The 12,714-nt window shown below is 37.7% G+C and overlaps 1 protein-coding gene across 6 annotated transcripts in view; it reads left to right on the forward strand.

The window, feature by feature from the left end:
- ATP2B1 (ATPase plasma membrane Ca2+ transporting 1) overlaps nucleotides 1-12,714 on the forward strand; it is a 60,496-nt gene that overhangs the window by 18,263 nt on the left and 29,519 nt on the right. For all 6 annotated transcript variants that reach the window (XM_030961119.1, XM_030961120.1, XM_030961122.1 and 3 more), the window contains exon 2: nucleotides 8,219-8,630. In XM_030961119.1, the coding sequence (XP_030816979.1) occupies nucleotides 8,426-8,630 (205 nt within the window). In that variant the 5' untranslated portion in view covers nucleotides 8,219-8,425. The remainder of the gene's footprint in view (nucleotides 1-8,218; nucleotides 8,631-12,714) is intronic.

Genomic DNA, 12,714 nt, shown 5'->3' on the forward strand with positions numbered 1-12,714 from the left:
CAATAGATTTCACTCTTGTGTTTCTGCAAAGCTATACACTGGATTCTCAAATTCAAATATTGAGGTAGAAAAGCCCTTACCAAACAAAAGAAAACACAAACCAAAAGGACCCCTGAACCTCTTGACATAACCAGCAGGAGCAGCAAAGTTGTGAAGTATTTCTCAAAGTGCTGCTCAAGTGTGGACTAGTTATGATATTTGAATTTTAAAACCCTCTGTCTCCTTAGGAAGAGAAAAATGGCAAACATAATTGCAGTTTTTGAAAGGGATTTTATCAGAATGACTCTTTTAGCCTATTTATTTGGTGTTTTTCTGGCAGGCAGGCATTAATGACGTTCAGGGAAAGCTGGCATATCTTTCTAAACGATAGGTTTCTGAAGAAGTAAGGCTCTTTAAATGTTTGAGGGTAAGGGTATACTGTGTTCTGGTATTTCCAAAAGGTTTGTGAAAAATCTGAAGTTGAAGGTTCTCAAACTGTCTTTTTTTATGGACCAAGAGGGAAGCTTCTTAAACTTTGACCACAAGAGGACAAAACATACATCCAATTTAGCATCATAGTGTGGGCTCATTGAGATGGGTGACCAGACCTGAGGTTTTTGTTTTATTTTTCTTACATTCCAGACACTTGCTTGGTTGGAATGGTGATTTTGAGGATCATAAATGGATCCTTTACCACATTAATATCATGATTTGTATATTACCTGTTTACGGTTCAATGATCATATAGACTTTTGTGGTACTGTTTGTTCTTAGCAGTAAGCTAGTCCAAAGTAGCCAGAAAAGCCTTAAAATTTTGCCTAAGTTAGTTTTATTGCTCTAACAGAAAGGAATTGGTTATATGCAGAGTGTCTTTATGGAAGTAATTCAGCTCAAGCTCATAGGCATAAATATTTGCTAGTAGTTTTAAGACTAATTTTAAATATCTTTTGAAGTTTTCTGAATACAAGAAAAATCAGGTAAGAATGGACTTTTGCCTTTGCCTGAAGGCTCATGTATCTAAAGAGCTTTTTGCATCTCTTTGATGTCATGAAGCAGGATCACAGTCAAAAGCCTACTGCTCTGCATAAATGGATACTAGCATAAAAGAATACTTTCTGAAAGAAAAAAATGGGGAGTGTTCAAATCAGGATGAAATGGTAAATATAAGTTCTGTGAAAAAGAGGTGAAAAAATTTCTCAAGACAAACCATATGCCTGTAGGAATACTGATGAAGTCAGCTGCTGGTTTGCTGACATTATCAGAAGTGACCAGCTGGATGCATTGCACTGAGCCCTAAATACAACAAGTAGCTGAAATCCAGGAATCCAACTCCATGTCTGTTGAATGAAATTTGGTACCATCTCACTTTACCTTTACTTGAAACTTAGCTGCATATAGTGATGTCATATACCTCATTTAACACACGCCTGTCAGGGTTTGTGACCTGAACACATTTTGCACTTTGGGAACGCCAGTAAACTCTGTTGTAGTCTTCTGATGCATAATTTTAGTGAGTTGGTTGCCATGCTACCGCCCTATCTCTTTTTGGAAAAGTTCAGCTTTGTCTTGTCATTTTTGTCAATATGGTTTTGACAAATGTTGATGGGAAAAGTGTGGTAAGTTTTTCATGAACCTAGTAATGTGAATATTTGTTAATGGATAACTTTACTACCTTTTTTTTTTAAACCCACTTTTAGGTTTATATATTTAGCTATTAATATGACAGATCTGTTAAAAGAACTTGGTTTACAGCATAATTATCCTAAACTGTGCAGGATTAAGAGACTTGAAATCCTCAGTCATCTTATTTTGAACTCGGTGGATCTGAAGGAAAGGAAAATATTGATGGGCTTTGGGCAAACTTTTTTTCTTGCGTTTTAAACACCAGCAGGTTTTCCTTCAGCCATCGGCTGCCTTCGTCCAAATTTTGGCAGCTTCACTCACCTCAAGTTAGATGAGGAAGCTGACACACACAGTAAATGCCTTTTAGGTGTTTGAACACACTCAAAATGATTCTGAATGAGACAGAGTCCCATCTAGAGGTTAAAACTCTTTTTTTCACTGGGATTATAGTCTTAAACTGGAGTAACCTTTCATTGCAAACAGTTGTCTTGAATGTAGCCTTTAGTTTATTGTGTCGTCACAGAGCAGAAAGTAGATGAGCCTAGGAAAAAGAAGTACAGAGAAGGAAACTTCAGGGCCTGTGGGTAGAGAAGACAGAAGCTGCCTGAGTGTTGATCAGAGCTGTGGACTGCAGAAAAGCGGTTTAAGTGTTTACAAACTTGACCTTTTTGCGTGGTTTTGTCTTAAATGTTTGTCGTCTTGTAGACAGGCCAGCAATGTGATATGAAATAGGTGACTATGAAACCCTAGTACTTCAAACACACAGAACACTTGTTACTTTCTTTAATGATGATCACATTGGTTTTGTCCTCTGGGATTTTCCAGTATGTCTCAAAGTCTGATGTTCCTTGAAAGTGGTCATAGGTTTTTCTGAAGCCTGCTTGTTGCATCAGTCTATTTTTGGATCAGTAATATCTATTTGGTTACCTCAGAAAGTTAGTGATTAGTTTAAACTCTTGATAAAATAGTTTCCTACTCAGACTCTTCTATACAGCACTTTCTGATCTCGTTTCTTAATCCAGATGTCACTGCAGCTGGTGCTGAGTTGTCTAGTGACTGGGGAGAGGCCCTGGCTTGGACAAGGCAGGGCAGTACAGGCCTGTGCAGATGGTTCATGGCAGAACAAAATGTCTGCTTGCTTGCTGGGCTTCTGGCAGAGGCTGTGGACCAAGCTGCTTTGTAAGAGAAGCTTATGTCCTTTGTGCCATAATAACTCACCTTCAAGACTTGTACAATTTTTCCTTGCTACTACCAAAACAAGAGGAAAATTATGCAGAACCCGTGTGTGAACACTGCTGGTTTGTACTACTACCAAACTGACTTCAGACTACTGAGGTCCTAATTTGTTTGCTATAATTTCAATAAGAAATAAATTTGGGGTCTTAAAGGAAAGAAACCACCAGTGGCTGAAATGGTTTCTACAGGTGTCAATCACAGTAGGCAGCAGAAATCCCTTAGATTAAGTGCCATAAATCACAGAATCACAGAATAATTTGAGTTGAAAAAGACCTTTAAATGTCATCTTGTCTAACCTCCCTGCAATGAGCAGGGACAATACCGGTGTTTAGATCCAATGCAGAATCTAGGCCAGTTTTTATTTCAGATAGGTAAGTACATCTGCTTCCCAGGAGATTAGGCTTCAGAATTAAATCAGATTTCTCTTTGAAAACTAAGCAAAAGTCATGACCTTTGATGAGTTTACCATTTATAGCACGTAAGCTGTAATAACTGAAACTTGTCATTGCAACACGGTTGGACATAGACTGAAGATGGTATGCTAAAAAATTTGTTTGTGCCCTTTGCCTCTTAGTTCTTCAGTCTACTTGTATGTGTCTCTTCATAAACCAGGCTGTCTGAGATGTTTGCTCTCAAACAATAGCATGGCACTGAAGTTATTTAACTCCTGTTTGTTCAGTTAGGCACATTTTAACTTACAGAATAGTGACTTGTAAAAGCATACTGTTCTGTATTTATGTTTTGCCTCATTAGAATTCATTCATATTCCTTGTGAAACAGCTGGTGAGCTTCTGTAGCCTGTCAAGTAGGTGGGAGGATCTGTCTCTTACAGTAACAAGTTTGACCCTTATGAGCACAAAACCTCAGTCAATTTCAGTTTGATTTCCATGTTACTTTCTCAGTTATTGTAATAATATTCCATTATAATAATATTGCAGACAGCTTCCCTTCTTTCTTTCCCCCGCCTCTGCAATGTTATGTGATGGCTTGAAGCTGTGGATCATGCCCAAACTGAAGTATGCAAAAGCATATGATATGTTTTCAATATCTTTTAACCTGCCTTTGTAGGTAGGTTAAAAGGCATGACAACTGAAACATATGGGGATGGTTTTTATCACAACAGCTTCTTGATATGCAGATCTGTCTGGTATTCATTTTACTAATTAGATTAAACAAAGGCTTTCCTGAGATAATCACTTTGCAAGCCCTTTCCTATATTACAGGGCCCAGTTTTAGTGTGTTGCTGAAGGTCAAATGCTACCAGCTAATGCTCAATATCTGAATGCATACTGTTCAAGCAGATGTATAAATTAAATTGAATGACACAAGATTTATAATTGCTGGAGCTTTGACTCTTGAGGTATGAGTGGGCTTAAGTGTTTTAATATTAATTAAGAAAATTGTGTTTCCTTGTAGGTTAGTGAAGCAAGTATTAAATGTAAATGTAATCATAGGAAAAGCTTGAATAGGGGTCTAAGGCATGCTAGGTCCTGTGCATCTGGGCAATAGTAATTGTGCCACCACAGGAACACTTCAAAAAACATGTTACAGCTTCTAATTTGGTCAGAGCAGAATGTTCTGGTAGCACCAAAATAGATAAGTAATCTATAGTCTCTTCATGCTTTGGTGAGCATCTCTTCATGTAGATTTCTGTTTAGAGCTTTTCCTTTCTCCAGTCCAACTACAGAAGCTTATGATGATGAACTTCCAACACTGGCAAAGTTGTCTAACCTTTGTTTAATGGGTTATGGGTTAGTGTCTGTCTGGTAACAAAACACAGTCCCTTAGCAATAAATAGTGATTTGATTTGGGTAAGGAAGTTATTCCTCATAAGCAGCTACAATGATATGATGTGTCAGTGAAGTTACTACAACCAGAGAGCAGCAAGGTCTTCTCAGAGGGATTTACATAAGTATCTGAATCCTACCTATGAGAGTATGTGCTGCTAATGAAATATGCCTCTGCAGTTCAAGTATTTTAGTCTGTTTTTCTCTGTCAAGTTTAGTCAAGTTTTTCTCTGTCACACTTTTGTGTGACAGAGAATAACTTCTAAAGTTATTCCTAGTCTCAGTGATATAAAGGGAAAAACCAAGTGTCAGTGATTAAGTATTACTCAAAAGTTGATATGTCCAGTGAGAGGTAGACATCTTAATAATTTTGTATGCAGCTTGTTTAAGCTGGAAACTAACACAAAAACTTCAACTGAATTAAACTTTAAATAGGCTGGAACTTCAGCATTGGTGTATAAATGAGTTTTAGCTTGATAACTGTTTCCTGAATTTAAAATTTGAGATATTAACAGATTGGAAGTTTGAGGTGAGTTGCTTTAAACTGTAGTGCTTCAGAGCTCACGCTGTTCAGTTATTTCAAATGACTGATGCGATAACTGAGAACTCAAACACTGGTCAAAACAAAAAAAAAATTTCATTAGTCGAGAAGATAAATACTATTAGCTGACCTTTGTAGCTTTAAAATGCGCTTCCTTTTATGCTACTAAATTTCAGTCATAATAGTTTCATTATGTATCGCACTAATGTTACAAAAGTGGACTCTTGGAACTTGCTGTAACAGGAACTGATTGAATGTTGCAAGATTTTACATCAAAACTGCATTAAGAATAGTTCTTAAAGAAAGTTTCTTTGCTGATTCTTACAGAAAAATCTGTGTCAGACTAAGTCTGTCCTGTTACCCTAATGACAAGAAGCTATCGTTGAAACTCTCTGTTGAAATGGCTGGTAAAAATGGGCTACTGAAGCAGATCCTGGTCTGATTTTGTGTAAAAATTGATGATATTTAATAAAATTTTCATAATCTGGAGCAATACTGCACTTGTTCAGTTATTCAGATTTTGAAGTCTCCACACTGTTCCTTTCAATTTTCCACAGTTCTTTGCTAACAGGGATGTACCAAATAATTTGTGTCACTACTAGAGCTGATCTGTAGAACTGCACTGTTTTTGTAATTAATGAATGCTTATTGAATTTGCCTGTGAACCCTAGGGGTCCATTGGTATATTAGGATGGCACTTAGAGCACAGAAGGACCCCCTTCAGTATAAACTTATTAATGACTAATATGGATTATTACTTATTAGTAAAAATTGATATAGATGCATAGAGAGGTTTGGACTGGAGTGCAAAGCACACTGAATTATGACTAAGTAGAGTTACTGCTCTTCAGTTTAGTTGCACATGAAAGCAAGTTTGGCCCACTCTATGCATATATATGGAGAGAGAAAGTCCTAAAACTTTGATGACAAGTTAACAGTGACTAGAGCTGTAGCTTTTTCTATCCTTTTCTCTTGGATTTGGGTGTATTTGGGCATCAAGTACAGGGCTCCTGCTAGAGGATTGAGCAGAGCTTTTCTTAATTAAAATTGAATCAAGTTTGATGTAATTGGTTGTGGGGCCTTCTGCTTGGTCTATTTTTGCTTAATTAGCAGCTGCAGCATCTTCTCCATAGCTATACAAACTCATTTGCCTGATCTGCTTCTTGTTATACTGTCATGGCTTATGATCAGATGCCAGCTGATAAATCCTCCTAGGCTACCAGCTGGACAACAGCATCCAGCTTTTGGGCATTGGATAACAATGTGGCGTGTCTTTAAAGAAAACTCTTTCATACGTGGTTTGCATGAAATTCTTTACTTGCAGGATCACTTGTTCCCTAGCAGAACTCATTAGAGTCTTAATCAAAACTATATCCTAGCATGCAGGTTAACACTATCATCATGGACTCTTCAACTGTTCCAACATTTTCTTGCAAGTAACAGAGAAAACAATGAAGATTTAAAATTATTTTAAAATTAAGAATTTTTGGATGTTATAGAATGTTGGAAGTTTTATGCATGTGAATATTGATTGCTTTATGCTTTTTGTCACTCTCTGGAAAACAGCCATGGACAGTGGTTTTCTCAGAACCTCCTGTGACAGGAAGAGAAGAGCAGTTGCAGTTGTAGAAGTTGTAGTTCTGCCAGAGATGTGCCTGTCACTTGTGGTCAGGTGGCATCAGTTCAGGGCTTTACAGTGTCAGTGGTTGTTCTCAGGGCAAACCAAGTACTGTGCCATGGTGCTTTAAATGGTAGATTTAGTATAGCTGCAACTGATTATTTCCAGAGCAGAAATCTGAGTCTTTCCTGGAACCAAACCTTGAATTTCTGGTAATTGGGTGCTTACACCTTTACTTCAGCATAGACTCAGCAGTTCAGCCAAACAGTCCTCTAACCTGGCAAGGAAATAGCTAGAGATCTTTTCTTTGCTGATGCCTTGCCTTTATATTTTTACCTTTGCTAGGCATATGACACCTGAGGGTCTTGTTGACCTGAAAGTGTCCAAGTTGTTGTTCATCTGAGCCTGGCAGTCATGTTTTGTGGGGGAATATGTTGTTACACATGCTCATTGCACTTCATTATGCCAATAAAGCTGATTTATGTGATCAGAAGTCTGGTTTTGGCACACAGAAAATCCTCACACAGGCATGAGGAGTTGGTGTGTGCACTGCGCTATTGTGTAGCTACATGTGTACGTGCAAGATATGTCTGCTGAGCAGGGATTAGGTATAGAATGCCTAATCAGAGGCATTCTGTACCTAATATAGTTCAGATCCTCTGGCTAGATGATAATTTCTCAACTACAGTAAATACATTGATCATCAGACAGAAGAACTGCTCTCAGTCTGCTCATCCCTTCTGCAGAATGGGGATGTTGTGCAATTTTTCCCTCTCTTCAAAGAACTACATGGAGATACTGTGCAAGGCTTGAGTTGTGATGAGGTGGGCTAGAGCAGGGCTAAAACTGTATGGACGTGAAAAATTTATTAAGAGCTAGGTCTGCCTGAAGACATAATCCTACTTAGAATACAAAAGTACTTCATGTGTGGGCTAGCTTAGTGTTGAAATTTTTTGAGGTTTGCGTAAACCAATTAATGGGAACACAAAAAATCTTCCTCTTCCCGAACTCTGAGGTGAGGGCATCATTGGAAAGTGGGAATTTTTAACTTGAGCATGTTCTTTCCCCATGTGACGTCACTTGTGGATGCTGCAAGCTCCATTTCCCTGGAAACAGATTTAATTTTAGGTATTTTTAAAGGTTGCTGCTTGATGATGAACCATATGGACATTTGAAGGAAAATGCCAGTGTTAAAGGCAACAGTTGTTACAAAGTTAATGATTTAAGGAAATCCAATAATGCAAGGTTGTTTTGGGGTGGAAAATATCCATTTTCTTCCTTGTCGCTCTTGTCCACAGAATGTAAACTAAAAATATTATAGGAAATTAAAAAAGAAATCTGTTCTGTAACCTTAGTACAAAGACTGGGGACTGTCTTACAATGCATTTCAGTATAGCTGTTATGTAACTGAATGTGTATCTATTCTCTCCCTAGACTGTACATGCCTTTTGGCTTTGGGGAACAGAACGCACCATGGGACAACCTCAAAGATATCTCTCCAGACGGGCTCTCTTGCTTGGGTGATGTGTCTGCTCTCCTGACTGTCTTCATACCCAAAGGATCTATTTTTCTTTTGGAAATACTTTGAGTTGAAATTTTGTTCCTTGCTGGAAACTGTCTACGCTAAAGACTGCATGCATCATGGGTGACATGGCAAACAACTCGGTTGCATACAGCAGCGTAAAAAACGCTGTAAAAGAATCTAATCATGGAGATTTTGGAGTTACTCTTGCAGAGCTCCGTTCTCTTATGGAGCTTCGAGCTGCAGATGCACTGCATAAAATACAGGAATGCTATGGTGATGTACATGGCATCTGTACAAAGTTGAAAACTTCACCAAATGAAGGTAAGTAAATTCTAACACTTACTGAGGAAACTCCATTTAGGAAAAGGCTTAGTAAGCAAACTTCTTTCTTTAATAGAACAAAGTTTGTAAAAGCATTTTAGTTACCATAACAAAATATTGCTTCTTGTTCCTTTAAGACAGAAGTATTCTATGGTAACAAGTAAGCAGGTTTTTTTCAGTTGGTCTAGCTGCATGTGAGATGTTATGTTAATGAAGTGGCACTTGGAACAAAGTTCATTGATGTAGACATCCACATATGAAACAGCAATGCAATATAGCAGTGTTCAACTCACTGTGAAAGCACCAGTTTTCTAAATAGTTCATATGACCTATAGTTCCCAATTCAGATCATGCTGTTGTAGAGCCCAGGGTTTTAATATTCTAATGCAGGGCTTATTAATGCTTCTGTGTGGCTACCTAGTTCTTGGATTTGCTAATGCAGCAATTTTTAAAACTGATTATGTGTTTGTGTTCTATTGGATTCTTAATAGCAGGATCTAGTTTTTAAATCTGCCGTATTTCTGTAGTATCAGAATTCTGTAGATTTCATTTGAACTGTTCAAAATAACTATCAATATAATTTGAAGCATTGGTGTTTACTCTTAGTAGAAGGTTTGCAAAGTGATTACACAATCTTATTCCCTTGAAATAAGCATTTCTGATGAAGTCTTTACCATGTTTGACTTAGTGGCATTCTGTAAAATGTGTCTACACCATGCTTTTGCTATCTAGAGTTATTGCTCCAAGATAGACTGTACAAATGTGAAGAAATAAGTAAATAAATTTATTAAGTCTCCTTCTTGAGAACCTTCCAGCAGGCTTTCTTCCAATATTAATAAAAACTATTAAGTGTATTTGTGAAAGATGAAAATCATACTGCATAAGGTACTGTAGTATCTACATACTGTAGTACTTGCAGTAAACTGTACTTAAATTAAAATATGTAAAAACATTGACTGAAACTTACTGTGAAGTCCTGCTGTTGAGAGCAATTGAGAATTACCAAAATCAAGATTTTGGTAAATTGTAGTGTCTCTGCATTTAAGGACTCACATAGATTTTAACCAATGTGGTGTCATGTTGGTAGCAGCAAAGTACCTGCTGTCTTAATCCTGGTGAGCCGTTGCTTTCTGTTCTTCAGAAATGCTTTGGAAAGATTTACCTTCTTGGACCAAGAGCAGCCTACTAATGCCGTAAGGTACCTCTGGGTACATCTGCATTTAGCATGTTTTGGCTTGATCCACTTTTGAAGCCAGATTTCAGACTCCTGAAATCATGAGTAGATGAATTGGGTTCCTCTTACCAAACTGAAACTGTTCAGCCAGCTGACATGGCTGAACTTCCAGTGAATTGGAGTAGACCAATTTCAGGATGAAGAAGTTTGTAAAACATGAGGAGTACAAACTTCTGTTCCTTGGCAGTTGTAAAGTACAGTGCATGTGTGTGAAGCACTGTAGCGTATAAGCAGTGTAACACATCTCAGGAGCAACAGGCTCTTGTTACCCTGTTGACCTGTTGCATAGTATTGGAAGGCAGTTTCCTTTCTCTCTGAAAAGGGATATGGTTTTCTACAACTGGGAATTGAACTGAGAGTTGAAATCTGTTGTACAGTGATCTGCAAGGCTAAAGGTCCATCATTACTGCAAGCTAGGTGGAAATACAATTTTACATAGCCATGAGGCACTAAACACCTTGTATGCTGCAGGATTCACTTTGTCTCTTAATGTAACAAACATGCAGGTTACTAAACATGTCACGTGTCAGAGAACTAAAACTCAAGGGTTGGATGCCCTTTCCTGCAGATTGATCGTGCTGTACTGAGGGCTGTGTGATCAAGGCCTTTCACTTGCAAAAGGATTTGATATTTAGATGTACACTGCAATCAGTTACATACTGTCACTGACTTAATAAAAGCATGCCATCCTTTTTTAAGTGTAAGAGAAGCTCATAAACACACCAAAGACTCAACAGTTGAACATGTTAACAGGCTCAGAAAAGGTTAATTGAGTTAGAACAGCGTCCAACAGAGGTGTCATTTTGACTCTAAACCACAACATGAGAATCAGCCTCCCTGTCAGGCAACCTGCTGTAAACTTTCTGGAGGTAGTACTGGAGAGCTCTTGTAAAGGTAGAACTAGGTCTCTGCTTTTGTCAAATTCTAACCACAAGTATAGGAAGGGAGACAATACCAACGGAAAAATGTCTAGGGAAGATCTTGCAGAAAATGTGTTACACTAATACTGGCTCTCTAAAACCTCCTGTGTATACCTGCAAGGCCCTAGGACACTTTTTCCTAATCAGATGCTTTCTCTATGACATGACACTCTTACCACTATGTAATTGCCAGGGGCTACACAGGAAAAGTACAGGTAGTTCTGACATGGTACACACTGGATGAGTTCAGCTTGTTCTGTTTCTTACTGTGAAGTTGTTGACAATGTAAGACAACATCTATTTTCAGGCAAAATTTGGATCAAACTTATCTGATTTGAAATGAGAAATTGGAACAATCCTTTACCAGTATTACATAAAAAAATGACACTGAACAGACTTTACTGCTTACGTGTATGCAAATGTGCAAAATGAATGTTTGACATATCTTTAGTAGCAGCAGTCGGTCTAATATTCTGGATAGATATAGATATTTCTAATAAAATTTGAATATGAAGTATTAACTAGTCCCTTGGCTAATATTTTTCAAACTTAACCCCAAATAACATAAATTGCCCTTGTTAAGACGCATAATTAAGAATACAATGGCAGTAGTTTTGATCTCAGGACTGTAGATTGTGAACTGTGAAATTGCCTGCTGTCTGGTAAATGTAGCAAGTTCAGTAATGGTGCATGGTGTATTATAGTGTATACTAAAAATACAAATGGTTTTTGTCTTCGCTAGGCTTATTTACTAATCTTCACTAAGTGGTTCTGATAGTAGCTTGACTTTATATAGCCTCATTTGGAAGCATTTTTCATTTTTCAAGGACCTTTGTTGTATACTTCTGATGTTGTATACTTCTGTACTGTGGTACCCTGGAAAGGGAGGAAGAGGGTGATGTTGCTAATGTTATGTAAATAAATTTCCGAACTCTGCCATGTTAAAGGAATAGAGAAGTAGTATCTTTTGCAAAACAGCAATATGGCCCAGCCTTTTGGAATGACCACACTGTCCTGAGTTTCTGTAGATCCTATAATGTATCGCTTGATTTTGAAAATATTCTTGCAGTGCTCTTTGAGTTGAGAGTGAAAGTAAGCACCTTAAAGCTTGAACTGCAAGAAGTGTAAGATTATGGCTAATGAGTACAATTTCTGCTTTCTATTAAACCTTCAAAGACATGAATTCAGGGTGAATTGAAGACTGTTAAAATAAATGTAATATATCATATACACAGAGTATGTTTAATTAATTTCTCTTTTGAAGAGATCTGCATATAGTTTGCTTTTCAGTTAAGTGATTCCATAGCAGTTGTTAGCATTCAAAATTGAGCTTTGCAGTTCAGTAACCTTTTCAAAGTGTCTTGAAATATGTGATGATTCTTGGATATGTCTGTTAGAGGTGTTAAAAACCCCCCTTATTATGAAAGCCAGCTGGAGTGGCTACTGTTCTTATTTATTACCGAGCATGTTTGCAATGCATTTATCACTAAGCAGCTGGGTTAGCTACTAAAAAAATTGCTACTAAGAAAATAATTGTCTTTGAGCTGGTGCTAATATCATGACCTTGGGGTCAACATGATTGAAGTACCCAGACCTTTGCTCTGAAGTTTGGCAATTTTGATTTGAAAAATGAGCTTAATTCTGAAGGGTGGGTTAGTCAGCTGGACATTTTTAGAGAAGTAACCAGGAGATCTGCTCACTGAAGACCTTGAGTGCATGACTTTGCACTGAAAATACTTGGTATTCCTTTATTTTTAAGATCTTGGCAAGTTCTTGAAACATGCTGTAGTTTTCGTGTAGGCCCCTCACTCTTGTCTGCTCATGTCCCTTAAGGATGGTACCAGAATTGAGACAGAGGAGGACTCAATGCCATTTAAGAAGGAAGATAGGTACAAAACTGAGGTGATAGACCCGGCATAGTGCTAAACGT

This window comes from Camarhynchus parvulus, chromosome 1A (genome assembly GCF_901933205.1).
Source record: "Camarhynchus parvulus chromosome 1A, STF_HiC, whole genome shotgun sequence".
NCBI classification, from domain to species: Eukaryota; Metazoa; Chordata; class Aves; order Passeriformes; family Thraupidae; genus Camarhynchus; species Camarhynchus parvulus.